Source organism: Lentinus tigrinus (assembly GCF_003813185.1).
Source record: "Lentinus tigrinus ALCF2SS1-7 unplaced genomic scaffold L226scaffold_4, whole genome shotgun sequence".
NCBI lineage: Eukaryota > Fungi > Basidiomycota > Agaricomycetes > Polyporales > Polyporaceae > Lentinus > Lentinus tigrinus.
In genome coordinates this window covers 312,493-329,917 of record NW_027137913.1, presented here as the reverse complement: position 1 = coordinate 329,917, position 17,425 = coordinate 312,493, and the positions used below count along the sequence as shown (strand labels likewise).

General features: G+C 55.6%; 7 protein-coding genes across 7 annotated transcripts; 5 read left to right on the top strand and 2 right to left on the bottom strand.

The window, feature by feature from the left end:
* Window positions 1–35: 35 nt before the first annotated feature.
* L226DRAFT_501421 (alpha-N-acetylglucosaminidase) lies at window positions 36–2,914 on the top strand. The gene is made up of 5 exons (XM_067677833.1): window positions 36–62; window positions 120–591; window positions 645–764; window positions 829–2,733; window positions 2,790–2,914. Exons 2-4 carry the CDS (start codon window positions 350–352, stop codon window positions 2,714–2,716), a joined length of 2,250 nt encoding a protein of 749 aa, XP_067539542.1. The 5' UTR covers window positions 36–62; window positions 120–349; the 3' UTR covers window positions 2,717–2,733; window positions 2,790–2,914.
* A 41-nt stretch (window positions 2,915–2,955) lies between these two features.
* L226DRAFT_237198 (uncharacterized protein) lies at window positions 2,956–4,801 on the top strand. The gene is made up of 10 exons (XM_067673144.1): window positions 2,956–3,220; window positions 3,279–3,349; window positions 3,411–3,427; window positions 3,487–3,552; window positions 3,612–3,751; window positions 3,805–3,970; window positions 4,027–4,172; window positions 4,228–4,294; window positions 4,351–4,378; window positions 4,442–4,801. The coding sequence occupies exons 1-10, from the start codon at window positions 3,163–3,165 to the stop codon at window positions 4,625–4,627; spliced, it is 945 nt and encodes a 314-aa protein (XP_067539541.1). The 5' UTR covers window positions 2,956–3,162; the 3' UTR covers window positions 4,628–4,801.
* On the top strand, window positions 4,764–6,610 carry L226DRAFT_237225 (uncharacterized protein). The gene is made up of 11 exons (XM_067673145.1): window positions 4,764–4,945; window positions 5,004–5,070; window positions 5,121–5,191; window positions 5,241–5,257; window positions 5,311–5,376; window positions 5,426–5,553; window positions 5,614–5,779; window positions 5,836–5,987; window positions 6,041–6,107; window positions 6,169–6,196; window positions 6,256–6,610. The coding sequence occupies exons 2-11, from the start codon at window positions 5,034–5,036 to the stop codon at window positions 6,424–6,426; spliced, it is 903 nt and encodes a 300-aa protein (XP_067539540.1). The 5' UTR covers window positions 4,764–4,945; window positions 5,004–5,033; the 3' UTR covers window positions 6,427–6,610.
* Window positions 6,611–6,852: 242 nt separating this feature from the next.
* On the top strand, window positions 6,853–7,812 carry L226DRAFT_520054 (uncharacterized protein; the record flags this gene model as incomplete). Its single annotated transcript, XM_067678604.1, has 6 exons — window positions 6,853–6,916; window positions 7,103–7,139; window positions 7,173–7,238; window positions 7,301–7,443; window positions 7,507–7,678; window positions 7,752–7,812. 6 exons carry the CDS (start codon window positions 6,853–6,855, stop codon window positions 7,810–7,812), a joined length of 543 nt encoding a protein of 180 aa, XP_067539539.1.
* Window positions 7,813–8,181: 369 nt separating this feature from the next.
* Window positions 8,182–8,966, bottom strand: L226DRAFT_237095 (uncharacterized protein). Its single transcript, XM_067673143.1, has 2 exons — window positions 8,262–8,966; window positions 8,182–8,203 (listed from the first exon to the last, which is right to left on the bottom strand). The coding sequence occupies exon 1, from the start codon at window positions 8,743–8,745 to the stop codon at window positions 8,356–8,358; it is 390 nt and encodes a 129-aa protein (XP_067539538.1). The 5' UTR covers window positions 8,746–8,966; the 3' UTR covers window positions 8,182–8,203; window positions 8,262–8,355.
* A 996-nt stretch (window positions 8,967–9,962) lies between these two features.
* Window positions 9,963–11,198, bottom strand: L226DRAFT_237093 (uncharacterized protein). Its single transcript, XM_067673142.1, has 2 exons — window positions 10,356–11,198; window positions 9,963–10,295 (listed from the first exon to the last, which is right to left on the bottom strand). The coding sequence occupies exon 1, from the start codon at window positions 11,102–11,104 to the stop codon at window positions 10,373–10,375; it is 732 nt and encodes a 243-aa protein (XP_067539537.1). The 5' UTR covers window positions 11,105–11,198; the 3' UTR covers window positions 9,963–10,295; window positions 10,356–10,372.
* Window positions 11,199–12,948: 1,750 nt separating this feature from the next.
* On the top strand, window positions 12,949–16,734 carry L226DRAFT_543193 (uncharacterized protein; the record flags this gene model as incomplete). Its single annotated transcript, XM_067682182.1, has 10 exons — window positions 12,949–13,044; window positions 13,099–13,425; window positions 13,481–13,987; window positions 14,041–14,140; window positions 14,195–15,088; window positions 15,152–15,258; window positions 15,315–15,356; window positions 15,417–15,537; window positions 15,589–15,907; window positions 15,957–16,734. The coding sequence occupies 10 exons, from the start codon at window positions 12,949–12,951 to the stop codon at window positions 16,732–16,734; spliced, it is 3,291 nt and encodes a 1,096-aa protein (XP_067539536.1).
* Between the last annotated feature and the right edge of the window lie 691 nt (window positions 16,735–17,425).

Here is a 17,425-nt window from a genome sequence, read left to right as displayed (position 1 = left end):
GTCAGTGTCGGTCGTGTCCTTCCTGCCGCCCGGAATCTACAGAGCGTATACTTACCTCCTGTGTGAGTGCTTTTTACTGGGTGTCATTTTCGAACATCATACACTAACTCAGCTTCTAGAGCAGTGCGAGCGATCGGGATAAACCCATATCTCGGCCTGCAAATGTTGGAACTACTGTTGCCTACTTACAGTACGCCGTACGGTCCGGTGCTGATGGGACCTCAAACTGTGACGCGGTTACGTCGCAGGGGCGACGATATCATACAAGAAGACGCGAACGTGCGTTGATGCAGTCTTGACTTCCGTCCCCGCTCCTCTTCGCGACTTTCCCGGTCATTTGGTGTAAGGCATGGCCCTTCGACGCGCCCTCCTCGCGTTCGTGTCGTTAGGCCTCGTTGCTGGGCTCGCCGACGCGAAGCCTGACTTGAACGGCATTTATGCGCTCGCCAAACGACGTGTCCCGACCCATGCACATGCGTTCTCCTTCTCTCTCGCAGATGGGGAGGCCGATTCGTTCGTGATTTCGGATGCTCCAAGCGGTATTCATGTCGAGTGCACCACCGTATCAGCTTGTGCTCGCGGTCTCTACACGTGAGCACCTTCATCAAGTTGCAAGGGCGCGCTTTGTTCTGAACATCACGCAGGTATCTCACGACGTATGGCGGGACAGACATCTGGTGGACAGGATCCCGTCTGACGCACCTTCCTGCGTATCTTCCGAAGGTGGGGATACCCGTGCAAGGTCATGCCATCGTTCCTTACAGGTGAGCCTTACGTCTCTACACGAGCCCGCGTGTATTCGGTACACGTCCTCACTCACTGTCGCAGGTATCACTTCAACACGGTCACGTTTGATTACACAGCCGCGTTCTGGGATTTCGACCAATGGGAACTCGAGCTCGATTGGCTTGCCCTCCGTGGCGTCAACTTGCCCCTCGCCTGGGTGGGCTACGAGTATATCCTCATCGAGACCTTCCGCGAGGTTGGTCTCTCTGACGCCGATATCTCTAGCTTCCTCTCTGGCCCCGCCTTCCAGGCTTGGAACCGCTTTGGCAACATTCAGGGCAGTTGGGATGGGGACCTGCCAATCACCTGGGTCAACGACCAATTCGCCCTGCAGAAGCGCCTCATAGCTCGTATGGCAGAGTTGGGCATGACTCCTGCGCTTCCCTCGTTCACCGGATTCGTTCCCCGGGCTCTTGCAACACTCTACCCCAATGCATCCATCGTCAACGGCAGCGAATGGTCAGGCTTCCCGGAAGTTTGGACACACGACACGTTCCTTAACCCCTTCGACCCTCTCTTCACGACGATGCAGACGTCGTTCATCTCGAAGCAGCGCGAGGCCTACGGGAACGTCTCGCACATCTACACGCTTGACCAGTACAACGAGAACAACCCATTCAGTGGCGACCTCGCATACTTGTCCAACGTTACAGCAGGCACCTTCGCAAGCTTGCGTGCGGCAGATCCGGACGCGGTCTGGCTCATGCAGGGCTGGCTGTTCTTCAGCAGCTCGGCTTTCTGGACCAACGATCGCATCGAGGCGTACCTCGGCGGGGTCCCTGGAAACGACAGCATGATCGTCCTGGACCTATACTCGGAGGCGCAGCCGCAATGGAACCGCACCTCGTCCTACTTTGGCAAACAGTGGGTGTGGTGCGAATTACATGACTACGGTGGCAACATGGGTCTCGAGGGCAACCTAAACGAGCTGACGCATGGACCGCTCGCCGCTCTCAACAGTCCCGGGAGTAGCATGAAGGGCATTGGGTTGACGCCAGAAGGCCAGGAGGGCAACGAGATCGTCTATGACATCCTCCTTGACCAGGCCTGGTCGTCGGTCCCCCTGAACATCACGGCCTATGTTGATGGCTGGGTTGCTCGGCGGTACAACGTCAAGCCTCTTCCCAAGGCTGCACACGATGCCTGGCGACTGCTCTCCACTACTGTCTACAGCAACACGGACGTCAACTCCCAAGCCACGATCAAGAGCATCTATGAGCTCGCGCCGGCGCTGACGGGTCTTACGAATCGCACTGGCCACCATCCCACGCGCATCCCGTATGACACCAACGCGACCATCCTGCCGGCATTGAAGTCGCTCTATCAGGCTGGAGTGCAGCAACCTCTCTTGAGGTCCAACCCCGAGTTCGCGTATGACGTAGTTGACGTTGCTCGCCAGCTGCTCTCGAACCGTTTCATCGACTACTACGAACGCCTCCTGACGGCGTACAACTCTTCCTTGAGTGCGTCTGCGGTGCGCGCGGCAGGCGAGTCGCTGCTCGACCTGCTCACGGACCTCGACGCGCTACTTGCGACCAACGGCAACTTCCTGCTGAGCAACTGGATCCGCGATGCGCGCTCGTGGGCCCACGGCAAGAATAAGAAGGCGTACGGCGCGTATCTCGAGTACAACGCGCGGAACCAGATCACGCTCTGGGGCCCTGACGGGGAGATCAACGACTACGCGTCGAAGGCGTGGGCGGGCCTCGTGGGCACATACTACAGGCCGCGCTGGGCGGCGTTCGTTGACTATCTCGCAGAGACGAAGAGCAGGGGCGCGGTGTACAACGCGACTTCCGTCAGCGCGCAGATGGTCGCGCTCGGGAAGGAGTGGAGCAACGGGACGTGGGGCACTGGGAAGGGCGAGACGTGGGGCACGAAGGGTAACACGTGGGATGTGGTCAGAGAGGTGCTCGACAAGTGGACGTAGCTCACATTCCGCGGAAGGTTCGTATTTACGTCTTCGGTGTCTCAGTGTGGTATGTTGACGCGCCCGCATACAGGAAGCCCGACCTGCGTGCGTTCATCTGGTAGGTAGATAAGGCCTTTGGCGGCCATTATGCCACAACACGCTACTTCCGAGTAATCCAAGTAGAACGTCGCCCTTCCTCGCCGGTCGAAGGGTCGCACGGGTATGAGAGCATTCATGTCTGAAGAATCACAGGTAAGCGCTCCGCTATCGGATGGCGAGGACGCGGATACTCTTCCATGATACTATCACCGGTTCGACGAGCGTATGCGGGCGCACGACGCAGGGACGCTGCGGGGCTATATGAACTTTAACGAAGGCGTTGACTGGGCGGACTGCTCCCGCTCTCGGCGGCGTCGCGAGGGCCTGCGCCCTATGTATCGTTACCCCCGGTAGTCCCTCTGCCCATGATCTTCAACTCGGTGGTGGGGCGCGCGGGCTTGAAGGCGGACAACTATGGAAATTGTGAGTCTGAGTTGAGGTTATTTCTTCGTATCCACGTCGCTTAATGCCTCCGCGATAGTGACTTCGGACTTGGCTTGCGCTGCGACTGCTTTCCTTGTCTGGGACATGCTGATTCATCTCGACGAGGAGGTTCTTACGCTTTTTTGTGTCCTCCAAATTGTGTACTGATGTACCACGTTATGGCGAAAAGGTGGAATACATCTGGCGGTGAGTGTCATGTGTTGCATGTCCGCCACACCTCGCTCACCGAACCTGCACCGCTATAGGGGCCCTCACAGCTGGGTAAAGTGGGCATATGTCTTCATTCGACACGTACCATACCTGGTACAGTGGTAAGCGGCAGCACGCCATACATACGATGAAGGCTCGAATCTCACTATCGTCGTACCAGCTCGATTCTAGTCGGCCTAGTCGCTATGGCAGCCAAGGGTCATGTGTACGAGATGGTCCAATGCAAAGCTTGGATCGCTTACCAACTCGGTGCCAACGAAGTCCTCACTGTGGTCGTGGAGATCATTCTCATCGTTCGTAGTACGTCCTCGCCAGGTACGAATCACCTGCTGGAGCGCTGACCGAGATTGCAGTATACGCCATGTACAACCGCAATTGGATTGTCACTACCGCGGTCTATGTCCTCTTCGTAGCGGAAATTGTGGCGATGTGCACGATCCTCGCTCTCACTGTACCCAAGTTCGAGTTCACGCGGCAATGCCTCATCACATCTACTCCGAATCTATTTCTCTCGTACTGGTACGATTCAGGCTTCATTGCATCCTTGTCTAAACGCATTAACCAGCAGATATCAGGACCATATCTCTAGCCTTCGAGACAGTTTTGTTCCTCCTCACGCTCTACAAGTTCTTCTCTGTCCTGGAGATTACTCAGTTCCATCGACAGCCTATTATGGTCACCCTGGTCCGAGATGGCACATGGGCCTATGCTATCATCTTCGGTAGGTTCTCGACGCTCCGTGGATGCCGGCATGGGAACGATCTGACTCTTCCAAGCCATCATGCTCCTCAACACCTTGATGTACGAGTTGGAAAAGAACACACTGGCCGGTATCTGTTACTTGTGAGTGGCACGTCGATTGGCTGTAGCCCGAGAAGCTGATCATCTGGCTTTGCCAGTTGGGAACTGTCGGTGATGTCGTATGCGGTCAGCATGCCAATCTGTCTTCCTCGCGCTGTCATCCAAGACGCTGACCACAAACGTTAACAGGGTTCCCATGTTCTCCTGAATCTCCGACGGCTTGCAATGGACCCCCGTCGACATCGGTCCATCGTCAGCTTCAGCACCCAGTTCGTGTCCGCCGGAGGTACCTTCTCTGAGCTCCACTTTGGTAGCGCGGGAGAAGAGACTACTGTTATCGAGCTAGAGACAATGCATCGTGAGCATGTAGATTGAGCCATGAGCTGCGTGGTGGCCGATCTCAATTTCTGGCACGCTTCCATGGCGGTGCTGTTTGTTGCGGTCGTCGGTCGATTGCATTTGGATAACATCACAAGTTAAGAGTTGACCAACATTATGGATCATAGACTCAACTCAAAAGTTACGGAATCAATGTTCTCGTCTTCGAAGATCCCGACTGTGCTGTGCCGTACTGCGCAAGGTGCATGCTGCTTCTAGTCGTGGGTTGGGAATGGTCTTCCAAATTCCTTGACCGTCTTACTTCCCGTGTTCCTGCATGCACGGAGTCTTGGTGATGATAGGTAGTTGACAGGCGTGAGTATTCCCTGAAGATACTGACCTGGGCCTTATACACATGACCGAGCTCTTGCAGGTGCCCACCATCCCCATCCCTCCGCTTTGCATGGATTCCCGTATAGGTGATATACAGGCAGCGCAATGTGCGTCGAGCGGACCCCGCGCGTCTGGTTGATACTCACAGTACACCTAGGGAACGCGCACGCCGGGGTGGCATCGCTCTCTTTCGTCCTATACGATATACTGCTCAATCTTGGCGATGAGGTGAGGTGTTATACACGCCTATACAAGCATGAGTACTAAAGTTCACAAGATCGAACTGATCTGGACGTAAGTGATACAGTGAACATGTACTTGGAACCGCACGCTAACCACCTCACTAGGGGCCCAGCCTGTTGGGCGAGGTTGTTATATCTAGTAGTCAGATATGTCCCTCTTTGTGTTCTTTGGTAAGCTGCCCAACGCCGGGCTTTTTGATTTTGCTGATCTCGGACACAGTTCTCTGATCATGCTTATCGTGCATGGCATTACCTGGACCCCGGAGCGATGCCTGATCATGGTGGTATACCAGAATGTCGCCATACAAAGCCTGACACTGGCCGTTGAGCTCATCCTGCTCAGTCGAGGTATGCCTCCCTCTATCCCTGGTGGGCTCGATTCCTCTGCTGACTCGCGGTGGACCTCAGTCTATGCCATGTATAACCGAAACCGGATCCTCCTGCTCTCTTTGGCGGCATTCCTTGTGGCGGAAGTCGGCTCGATGATTGGTATTCTCTCCATAACCACACCGAAATTTAGAATGTCGGAGGGCTGCGTGGTGGCACATACTCCCAGACTGTTCTCCTTCTACTGGTTAGTGCGATTGAGCTGATGTGCCGCTGTAGCTTCGAAGCTCACGAAGCCTACAGGATCTTGCCCCTGGCGTTCGAGACAACGCTCCTAGTTCTAACGTTTTATAAGTTCTTTACTAGCATCTCTGGCCGGTCGGTCTTCGGCGGGAAGCACTCGATCATGTTCGTTCTCATGAGGGATGGAACCTGGGCATATGCCATCATCTTTAGTGAGATCTTGCATAACCCTTGGCCACATAACTGATATTGACCGTACTGACAGTGTCCATGCTACTGAACATAGTTTTCTACGCAGTGGAGACGAACCCGCTAGCGGGGGTTGGCTTCACGTGTGTTCTGATAAGCTTCCTTGAATTCCCAGGCGCCTGACTTGTAGCATTCATCTTACAGGTGGGAGGTCGCGACCCTGTCGTTCGCCGTGAGTCTTACTCCACTGAGGCCTTGGCATGCCTGAGAGCTGACTACCTTCCCTCGTAGGGATCACACGTGCTCCTCAACACGCGTCGCGTTGCGCTGCAACCTAATAACGACCAATCGTACTGGACGGACGTCTCTGCGCTCCAATTCGGGACAACTGGGACGGCGCGCGGCATCGACTTCATCGAGCTCGAGCGACCCTGCGAGCTCACCACTCTCAAGTCTGCATGATTTCGTATTCTTGAAGCCGTGTAACATAAGACCTCTGTAACATATGACGATGGCACATTTCTACTGTAGGACGTACGCGCTGACCCGGCTAGAAGGGCACTGATATCGCAGCTACCCGCTCAAGGACAACCTTGTTCTCTATCTGCTTCTAACACCCTATCTATCATCGAATCTTTGTCGGGCGACTGCGCTTGCGGCTGATGCTGTGAATTGCGTGGCCGCTATGTCCCAAGCTCCGGGCTTACAAGACACATGCGAACCGCGTCGAAGCACAAAGCTGTGCGACAGGCAAGCCCTGTGCAGGCCATCTCAAAGTTCTGCAGCGCCTGTCACCATGTCCAAAATAACTATGGGTAACGCCATGGCAAGATACTATTCCTATATCTTGCCCTCCTGGGGCTGGTCGCGACCCACAGGGCCCGGACAATGTCTGACCCCACCCAGGTGATCGCCTATATTGCGGCCGTTCACGTAACGGGTTTTGCTTCCAGTGTGCAATGTCTAGGGCATCGTTGACAACTTGCTGATGGCGAACCTTCCCTCGATCTCGCAGTTTCGTCATTGTCATTCTTGGCATGGGACTGGCTGATATCGTGTCCTGACGAAGTGAGTGGAGCTCCTGTATCCCATGTTCCCCGCCGATAAGCACTGATCCTACTTCGTGTCAACCCAATAGGTACACTTGATCTGGCAGCACGTACCTCTACTTCGAGGTGATTTCTCCTCCCACTGAGCAACATCTACAGGCGACGCAACGGGTGGTTCAGATGGCTCTACACCTTCATTGGATACTTCCCTCTGAGTGGAGAGGTGTAAGTCTCTCGGGTATGTATGATTGTGGAATCGCTGCTAATCCACCCTTCACGACGTGCAGCGCGTTCTTCGCGTATTTCCATGCTCAGCCTGCGGGGTCCGGTAGCATCGGCGCTGCAACATGCAATATCATGAGCTCGATTGAAAGCATCCTCACTGGCATCAGCGTCATCCTCAGTGTGGAGGTCGTGATCTTGATACGTGGTCAGTGTACCCTGTCTCTTCACGTGGACCAACGAAGCACTCAACCCTGATCTCGTTTGGCAGCGTGGATTCTGTACGACAGGAAGTGGCCAGTGTTAGCATTCTTGGTCGCAGGGCTTCTGGCTAGCTTTGTGGCCGCGACGATCGGGATGCACGTGTCGGACAAGCACTGGAGCTACGACCAACACTGCATCGTCACGTCTTCAGGCACGTCCTGGGCCATGATAGTCGTATGGTATGCAGCACTCTCTGTATGCCGCAGCGTCTTCGTCCGAATCTCCGCTGACCATGCTGCCGCTTGTTGCTAGGGCTGCGCCGATGGCCTTCGAGACGGCGCTCTTTTCCATGACCCTCGCGGAGTGCGGGTAGAGTCGCATGGATGGCCTTGGAAAACGGACCATTCTTGACACTATCGTACGTGACGGTACATGGGCGTATGTCCTGGCAATCGGTTAGTGAGCCTATGTTCAGAATGGAATGCTGGGTCTTACTGGGATGATCAGCGGTCATGACGTTGAATATCCTAGTCTACACTCGCTTCGTCGACGGGTTTTCCGGAGTCGTGTATTTGTGCGTCGACTAACTTTGGCTGTTTGATGCATGCTGACCATATCGCGATAGCTGGACAATATCTGTGTTGTCATACGTCGTGAGTCGTCGTCCTTATGGCACAGTGTACGTATAATGCTGACTTTTCACTTGATTACGCAAGGGCTCCCATGTGTTGCTGAACTTGCGGCGTCTAGGATCTGAACTCTCTCTACCAGGAAGCGCATCAACGATGACAGATATTCGTTTCGAAGACGTCGAGGCCATACCTGCAGAGTCTCAACAGTACACGCATGAGCTTCCATCCCAAGCAGTTTCCATTACCGGAGCACGACGGCGAGGCGAGTGAGATACAAAAGTACACTACGAGAGATACCACTGTAGAACACTTCTAGCACTAACGGCGCATTGCATAGAATGGATATGACTGGGGGGGTTCATGGTTTGCTGCAGGACACACAGAGAGAGGGAGGAGGTCCCTTCGGATCCAGAGGCTCGAGAGCCTACGGTGGGTCGGGGTCGATGCATAATGAGGACAGTGAGGAGGGTATGGAGGACGTAGAAGAAAGCATTGCGCCGGTTGACAGTGGGAGCGACGCGGGGAATGAGCGATAGCGATATTGTAGGGTAATGCTTGAGAGTGTTGAATGCCCGTGAGCATCGGGGTGCAACCGGAAAGCCTTGAAGGTAGTGCAGGCAGCACTGCGCCGCTATGATAGCGACCAGAGGAGAGCCGTCGAGGAAGGTGATCATTCAAGAGCCTTGAGGATAGTGGGAAAGAGTGGTGGGGCTTGAAGCGAAACAACAAGGATTGACGGCAGCGAGACCGCAGGTACCCGAAGCGTTGGGTGTCCCATTCGTCCCGCCGGCCAGAGTCGTCGCAGCCAAGTCAACTCCTTGGCGAGAGTCGGAGGCGACCCAGAAGAGCGAACCTTGCAGATGCTGAACATCGAGAACACTGGATATCGAGAGTGAAGAACGGTTCGAATGAAGTCAGGAATTTAAGATACGAGGCAAGTGCAAAACTTGAGGTAGCCGTCCGGAGCTCATGGTCGTCAATGTACGCGAGTCTTCCCAAACAGCCGAACACGTCCGGCATAGCAAAGGACTCTTTGAATCCTATCGCTTGCGCCCACCAGCGCAGGTTGAGACAGTGGTCCCCAACCTTCCTCCAGAGATGAGAGATCGCGGCCCGTCAGGCTGATGTAGATGGAGCTGAACACGCTGCAGGTCGTGGAGGTGTCGTTGATGTGAGCCACACCGGCACGCGCGTACTTCGAAGGCTTCTGGTGAACGGGCGACCACGTCGATGTGCTCGCCTTGCTCGGAGAGGCGGCACGTGACTGGAAGGGTGCAGAATCCCTGGACAACGTCGACACGATCTTCCGCTTGGGCTGCGTCCTCGCAGGACCGTTCCACGTAGAAGGCGGTACCTCGAGATGTTCCGTCGTGGGACAGCTCGGGAGCCCCGGCCAATAGAAGCCGACCGAGCGAGAGGGCTGGCTAATGGCGACAGAAGCGTCTTCAACAGGAGAGGGCACGATGACAACCCTCGGGATGGTGAGAGACGCAGGGAGGGGAGAGGTAACCAGAGGACTACTCGGCTCTTGAAGACCAGCATTCGCCTCAATGTCGTAGGGCAGCTTTACCTCTACGAGGCCAGCATCGGACAGTGAGTGCTGGTGAGCGGCCTGTTCCTGGGAGATACGAGATAGAGGCTGGCCGGCAGGGTCCTTGGTATGACCCGAGGTTGAGGCAGGCAGGAGCCCTCTGCTTGCGCTTCGACGTCGAAATGACCGGACGGGCGCGCGCTCTTGCGACGGCGGGAAAGGAATGCCCCAGCAGTGCCCACGCAGAGAGCCGTGAGGGCGACTGTAGCATCCCCGGCAAGTACGATCGTTGAGCTCGGAAATGTTATGTTCAGCGAGACAAGAGGAGTGAAGATAGGCATGTTAAGCGATAACAGTAGATTCACAAAGAGCGGCAGAAAACCAGAACAATACGAAGCGTAACGAAGAGTAGATGGCGGGACTAGGATGGTTGGTGCGCTGCTTGTAACGAGACTCGGCTTGCAGTCAGCCTCCGCCAACGTTGCGTTCTGATGCGTTGCGGCTGGCACCCCTACTTGTCCTTCGAAACCAAAGTAGGGGCGCCAACGACCTGGACATGCAAGCGGATATGTACGTGGACCCGGTCTCCGATGACTGCGCGATGGGTCTCATGGGCTTCAACGAAGCAGCTGCGGCAATGCGACGCAGCCTACCGACAGCAGTCACAGACCAACCAGGATGACGTATGGCATTCTACAGTACACATACGCGTTATTGTGAGTAACACGCCGTCTCGAGGAATGCGCGACATACCCACTACGCAATCTGGCCTACTCTCCTACATCTTCAGGAACCCAATTTTCCAAACGTCGCCCCTCACTCCATAAGCCTGGTCTTCCCACCGCTCCGTCCCCAGAGCGTTCCCAACGAGGTTCAACCCTTCCGCGCAACAGTCCTCCGGCCCCGCTTAGTGCCGGATTGAACAGGAGAGTGCCCCTCAGTTCGTCATCGCTCGGCAGGGACTGGAGTTCCACGACATCTTCAGAAGACAATTCTGGCGATGCAGCATGCGATTCAGGCAGCTCAGGGAGGTGTAGAAGGGCAAGTGGGATCGGAGAGGAGTACGCTTGAAGCAGGGATGCCTTCGTAAACGGCGAAGTGGAAGCGAACAGACCTATGACAGCTTTCCGGGTTCCGTAAAGTGTCTCTGCCCCCGCACCCTCGTTCGCGGTGAGGTAGGCTGAATGTCGCAAGATCGTCCCCTCAAACTCGCGAATATGTCTGGGCCCGGCCTTCTTTACTTCCGCCTTGCACTGTGCAAGAACGCGGATCGCAAGACGCGTCGCTGGCGTTGCACCGTCCGCATGAAGACCAGCTCGAAGAGTTTCGTGCAGACACTCCGGAGGAAGCCACCACCAGCCCTGGAGGTCGATGCCTCCGTCGCCCGCACCACCGACACGACGGAGAGACATGGAGAGATGCTCGCGGGCGAGCCGAAGGGTCCGGTTCTCGAATGTCGTCCCCTTCATGACCGTGGAGAGCTTCGTGGCCTTCGTCGACATCCAAGCAAGAGAAGATGGTAATGGCCCTGCGCCGCGAGGTGGTCGACACGTCGTCGGAGGCAAAATCGCGGGCGGGGGGACGGAAGCAAAGTCGCGTGGCTAGACCGGCCCTAGACGCCCATAATCTCAGCCACACGCGATGCGATCACATGATCGGGGATCTGACGCGGGCGCCAGCGGGCAGGCCAAGTGTTGCCCTTCTGTGCGACGCTCGTCTTCTGCCCTCCTCGACTATCATCTACACGCTATATAAACTGCGCAGCTACTCTCTCCTTCGTCCAGCAGGACACTCATCCCAGAATTGCTCAAAAGCACCAGGAACGTGGGAACCACGCACAAACACGCACAAACTCAAAGTTACACCGTGGATATGGAAGAGTCGGGCGCGATTCCATCGCGCAGCGGGTCTTCGCTCTCGCTCTCCTCACAGGTGCGTGTTTTCTTCCTTCTTATTTACTGGTTATACTTCCCACCTTCTCGCTGCCGTCTATAATGTCAAAGACGACGTCTCTCGATTGTGACCTCATAGTTGTGCCATGGGAAAGACTGTTGTAGCGCATCACAGGCTACGGCAGCCTTCTCCAAATGGATCTACTGCGTCCCGCGATTGTTCTGCTCTGCGGATCCGCTATCTGTATTCGGCACATTATGCCCGAGTCGCGTTCGTGCACCTTCAATCCGTGTTGGTGAGGTGGCTTGACTGCCTCTTGCGGCCGACCGTAATCGGCCATAGAAGCACGTCGTCGCGTCGCGCGTTTTGCGCGCATTTATTCGTGTAGGTTGCTTAAATATAACACGACATAGTTAATAATCCCAACGAGTTGCGCATACGCAGTTCGGTGTCATCGGGCCACGTCTCGATGTCCAAGTAGTGTTAATGCCTAGGTGCAATGCACGCGTTTTGCTAGATGCTTTCGGAAGCACCAGTGTCTCTCTCGAGCCAGTGTCTTGCGTTGTAAGCCTGCACATGTGGTTCCGTGTCTGTAACCCGAGGGCCGCGCCCTAGGCGTAGTCATACTGCTACCTAGTACCGTGTAACATGTTGGGTAGATGTTGTCGCCGTGGAACAACCGTGGTTGAATACACCTGCGCTATGATTCTGGCACTGTTGCTGCCTCATGAGGCTGTACATGGTGGTATCGAGGTTGGAGACAGAATAACGAGCCTCCGAGTCCTACCTTGCTGTGCAACCAGGGGCTCACATCACGATACGATAGCAGTACCTCAGCATAGGCTGACTCGCTCCGTTACAGTCCACCAACTACACCCAGATATTCGGAGACGATGACCTGACAGATACAATAGCAAATGCAAATATCAATTTTGATGGTGAACAGCTCTCGCTCGTGGTTATACCGCAGTTGTTCTGACGCTCTACAGACCAGAACGAGGATGTCGGTGACATTACGATTGATGCGACAACCCTCGATGTGGACATCACATACGAGACCGCTGACGCTCTCACTCAAGCTATGGAGGAAGTTACAGCTGACATGAAGCGAAAGCGTGCCGTACACGACGAAGGTGGAGACGGGCGCCCGAGCAAAATTCTCCATACGTCGCAAGGATCGAGCTCCAGCTCAACCACCCATGCGTCTAGCGTCACTGTAGTAGACGAGCCAGGTTCCAGCGCTGTGCGACGCACAGACACGGGGTCCACGACGGTCGCGTCTGCAGACAGGTCGCAACCTGGAGCTAGCTCGACGGGGACAGCTTCCTGTAAACCGAGTCCTCATCCCAGTGCAGGGTCCTCAAACACGTCGCGTTTCGGCGCATACCCTGCTCCCACATCCTCTAGCAAGGCTACCGCAACCCCCTCCACATCTGCAGAGTCATCGACTCGGATGGCAGATGAAGGCCCCCCGGCCCCAGCCACTCTCCTCCCCAGACCATCCCGCATGCCCGCGGGGGAGTATGAACCTCCTCAACCGGTTGTTGTTGTCAGTGATTACGTCTTATCTTACTGCCACACATCCTCTGACATATTTCGCCAGGCACATGCGGCATTCCTGACAGTGTGGCTCAACCGTCTCCCCTGGGGTGTGCAATGGGAAATCGCTCGCTACGTGAACACCGGATTCGGTTATGAACGCTTCACCATCCCCGAGCTGAGCAAATGGAGTAAGCAGGGAAAGAACGAGAGCGCTGCTCCCGAAGTCACGAAGTTCGTAGAGTCGATGAGGAAGGCCGACAAGGCCAAGCGGGCTTCGGAAGAAGTATCTAACGGCAAAGGCAAGAGCGCGAAGGTCGCTATGAATGACGATGATGACGAGATACGGGACCAATTTGCAGCTGCATATGCTCGAGAATTGTCTGCGAAGGTATGCAACCTGTGCTCGACATATCTGCTATGCTGATGCCAATGCCTTCGAACAGACGCCCTGGGAGGAGCTTGACCGTGAGGATGAAATACTCCTCAAGCATCCTCACGGGGCCCTTGGGTGCAATGATACTGAGCCCTTCCACTGCGCCGATGAGCCAGGTTGGTACGGTGGCAAGGTGCATTTCACTGCGAAGGTCGTCGTCGACAAGAAGAAGGACTTCCGACTCGTGCTCGACCGACCAACTCTGGGTACGTCAAACCGTTTCATGCGTCGCTTCGGCTCGCGGCGGTTCATCCGCGTGCGCATCCAGAAGGACGCGCTCATGCAGAAGGGCACTAGTCTTGCCGAGTACTTTTACCGGCCCTTCATCATCTCAGGGGCGGTGTTCCGTGCATTCTTTGCTAAGGAACAGAACGTGTTCCTCTTTAGGACGAATGAAGTCGTCCGTGTAAGTGATACAGGGGTCCAAATCGCGCGAACGTCTGAAGCTGTTCCTGGAGAGATGTCTTTATTTGACCTCATACAGTGGCACAACGACTTGAAGTACAACAACGACCAGGTACGGGAACATGCCGCTCCTTCGAACCACATGAACGTTGACTTGGTATACAGACGATGGCCAAGTGGGCGGCGCGTTTCCCGCTAGGCCTTTCCAACTCGGTTCCTGGCCTGCGTTTAGATTCGTCGAGTATCGAGTTCGAGGACGATATCAGTGAGTGACGTTCACAATGTACCATAAGCCTGCTAACCTTCTTACTCTTTGCAGTTTGTGAAGCCTTCGACGGCCGCGGAAAACCTCCCAGTGAGATGCAAATGACCGACGGCTGCGGCTTCGCCAACCGCGCGCTCATGCAGATCCTGTACGACAAGCTGCCATGGCCTATGCCGCCAACTGCCGTACAGTGTCGCATTGGCGGCGCGAAGGGCCTGATCCTCGTGCGTCACGACCTACCTCCAGAGCTGGAGGACAAGCCGAGGATCTGGCTGCGCCCCTCCCAAACCAAGATCAAGTACACACCCGCGCCTCTCAGCCAGTGCATTCTGCCCCCAGGAACCGACCCCGCCAAGCTCACGCTCGACGTTCTGCGCCACTCGCGAATGAGGTGCCCTGCGAAGCTCTCGACAGAGACGATCACGAACTTCGCCGAGAACGGAGTGCCTTTCGAGCGCTTTGCGGAGCTGTTCCAGCTGAACATCAAAGAGCGCCTCGACGTCCTGCTCGAGTGGGCCAACTCGACCCCGGGCTCGCACGTGGACCAGGAGAAGTACAATGCGGAGATGAAGCTGCTTTGGCACGCGCTCTCGAGGGAGGGTGGGGTGATGCCCGCGCGGCTGTCGCGTGAGTCGACGGGCACCGCGCGCGTCGAGGGGCACGTCGCGGACGACCGCGAGGACGAGGAGTGGGACGACGAGGACGGGCTGACACAGCTCGACCGCGCTGTTGAGGAGCGGAGTAGCGCTTGGTGGGCGGACCCGATCAGCGGGCAGCCGTCGAGTTTGGAGGAAACGTGCATGGCGATGCTCGACTCTGGCTTCCGTCCGGAGACGAATCTGCTGCTCAGGGCGAAGCTGAAGGAGGTGGCGCGGAAGGTGGTGAAGACGTTCAGGACGCGATACCGGTTTGCGGTGCCGATGTCCTGCTCGGCTTTCATTGTCCCCGGTAAGCGTCACAACTCGCTACAAACGGACTGCTGCTCATTTGACGTGCTTCTCATCGCTGCAGATCCCTACGGTGTCCTTGGCCCTGGAGAGATCCACGTCAAGAGCTCGATGCGCAACCTGCCTGATCAGAGCGGGAGGATGACCGATATCGTCAAGGGAGATGTGCTCGTGCGTTTGCCCTGTCTCGTCAGTTGACCCTTAGCTCACCGGGACTCTTGCTTCAGGTTACTCGTCACCCCTGCAAAGTCCCAAGTGACGTACAGAAGGTCAGCCTGCGCCCACTGCATCGTGTGGTGCATACTAAAATATTGTCTCGGTCCCCCTAGGTCCGTGCAGTCGAGCACTACAAGCTCAGTCACTACGTGGACGTCATCGTGGTTTCCACGAAGAGTCATGTCTTTAACGGAGAGTCTTTAAACCGTCACCTAGCCAGCTTGACGGGAGGAGGTGAGATGGCCCGTCCTGCTACGCACACGCTCGTTCTTACATTTACTACAGGCGACTACGATGGCGATACCATGGAAGTATTCTGGGATCCCAACATTGTCAACGGCTTCAAGACTCCCGATCCGCGAAAGTATGCTGTTGAACCCCCTAAAGTAAAGGAGTGCCTCCTCAAGAATTCGGAAACCGTCCAAGAGTTTCTCACGCGTCTGCCGGCGGATGCTTCGGACGATTTCAAGATATACTCGCTTCAGACGTACCTGCTAGGCGCGCTACAGGACAAGTCTCTCGTCGGCCAATACTCGACGTGGTGGGAGAACAGTACCTACCACAACGGCTACAGTCATCCCGACACTATCTTCTTGGCGTACATGTGAGTATCTGCTTGCTACAACTTCCTTGATATCACTGACACTCAGCAGGTTCTGTGCCATCCTTGATGGCTCAAAGACTGGAGTCACCGTCAAACCTGATGTTTACCGAGAACATTGTCGTAACAACATCTGGCAGCACCGAGGTCCCGCTTGGAAGGAGGCCGCCGAAGAAGAGGAACGCTATACGGCAGACTACAAGAATGGCTCGAACCTCAGACGTCACCACACTCTCGGCAAGTTCGTCATGGACCACCTCCACAAGGTTATACAAACCGAATGCACGAAGGAGTACAGGCGCATCGAGGAGAAGCTCAACACCGACACGGTTGCCTTGCGCGACCATCACCTCGCGACCCCATGGGAAGACGCATGCGAGCGCGCGAGGAAGGCCTCGAAGCTCGGCAGCTCCAAGATGCAGGAAGAGCTCGACCTCATCAAAGCACACGTCGAGGCGATGTACGAGAAGGAGAAGATCATGCGGTCCATGAACAACAAGGGGCAGAAGTACAAGACGTTTACGGATCTGCCGATCGAGAAACGGCAAGACGTCCTCCGCGCCGCCTCTCGCGAGTTCCACTCGAAGCCTGCGGGGTTGGTCTTCTTCAGCGAGCATGAGACGCGCCGCATCAAGGCATCGTATGCGTACATTTACGACTTCCAGAAGAGCTACAACAAGTGGAGCAGGTTCCCATGGAATGTCGGGATGCGCGACCTGGGCGAGATCAAGGCGGAGGCTGTGGGGGTCCCGAAGACACTGTCGCACGACTTCTATCATTGGATGTGCATCTCTCAGTCGTACCTGCGTAAGCACACGCAGGATGCGTGAACATTTATCCCGGGGTCTATCGTCGTCGCCGTCATCGCTTGCCACATGTATGATACCATCTGTACGCCCCAGTGTCCATCATCGCAGGTATCTAGTAGGTTGCTTGTAGCTCATGTTCGTTGTACAATACCCACCGTCTCTGCGCAAGCCATGAATGCATGATCGTTGATCCGCCGAATGCTGCAGCCATACTTGAGGATGGGCATGCTCTCATGCTACCTGCACTGGCCGGAAATGCCCGAAAAAACGCTTCTGAAGCAAAAATTGGCGTGCGGCGCATCGTTAGCACCTCTTTGACGCGGCGACACTCCCTATCATATCAAGGCTTCAAATCGGTCGGAGTTCACAGCTGGAGACTATCTGTGATCTTGTGCCCATGTCAACATCACACTCGATGCTGTGAGCCTTGAGGTATACGTATTCATCACTGACCGACTCGCCGCGTCCACAGGATCTCATCTTGCTGTTGCCTGGCTGTTGCTGTACTCCCGGCGTATTGCGACTGACCTCTTTGATGGCCCCTTTAGTTTCTTCTATAAATCATGGGTTAAAGTGAGTCTATGAGAGAAGACTAGCCATTCGATGGTAACCGAAGGTTGCTCCACTGAGCGGCATTGTGTCAATGACTACTACTCCGCTCAGTCCAAGACGGCGGTACCTGTTGAATCAAGTTCAAGGCCTTCGCATCAAG

What these genes read in the sequence shown, in the direction of transcription:
- L226DRAFT_237198 (XM_067673144.1), top strand. Translation starts at nt 3,163, where the DNA reads ATGATCTTCAACTCGGTGGTGGGGCGCGCGGGCTTGAAGGCGGACAAC. An exon ending in AATCTATTTCTCTCGTACTG is followed by an intron (nt 3,971 to 4,026) that starts GTACGATTCAGG and finishes AGCAGATATCAG; the next exon opens with GACCATATCTCTAGCCTTCG. An exon ending in CTGGCCGGTATCTGTTACTT is followed by an intron (nt 4,295 to 4,350) that starts GTGAGTGGCACG and finishes TGGCTTTGCCAG; the next exon opens with TTGGGAACTGTCGGTGATGT.
- L226DRAFT_501421 (XM_067677833.1), top strand. Translation starts at nt 350, where the DNA reads ATGGCCCTTCGACGCGCCCTCCTCGCGTTCGTGTCGTTAGGCCTCGTT. An exon ending in TGTGCTCGCGGTCTCTACAC is followed by an intron (nt 592 to 644) that starts GTGAGCACCTTC and finishes AACATCACGCAG; the next exon opens with GTATCTCACGACGTATGGCG. An exon ending in CATGCCATCGTTCCTTACAG is followed by an intron (nt 765 to 828) that starts GTGAGCCTTACG and finishes TCACTGTCGCAG; the next exon opens with GTATCACTTCAACACGGTCA.
- L226DRAFT_237093 (XM_067673142.1), bottom strand. Translation starts at nt 11,104, where the DNA reads ATGTCGACGAAGGCCACGAAGCTCTCCACGGTCATGAAGGGGACGACA.
- L226DRAFT_237095 (XM_067673143.1), bottom strand. Translation starts at nt 8,745, where the DNA reads ATGATCACCTTCCTCGACGGCTCTCCTCTGGTCGCTATCATAGCGGCG.
- L226DRAFT_237225 (XM_067673145.1), top strand. Translation starts at nt 5,034, where the DNA reads ATGGATTCCCGTATAGGTGATATACAGGCAGCGCAAT. An exon ending in TGATATACAGGCAGCGCAAT is followed by an intron (nt 5,071 to 5,120) that starts GTGCGTCGAGCG and finishes CAGTACACCTAG; the next exon opens with GGAACGCGCACGCCGGGGTG. An exon ending in GGCATATGCCATCATCTTTA is followed by an intron (nt 5,988 to 6,040) that starts GTGAGATCTTGC and finishes CCGTACTGACAG; the next exon opens with TGTCCATGCTACTGAACATA.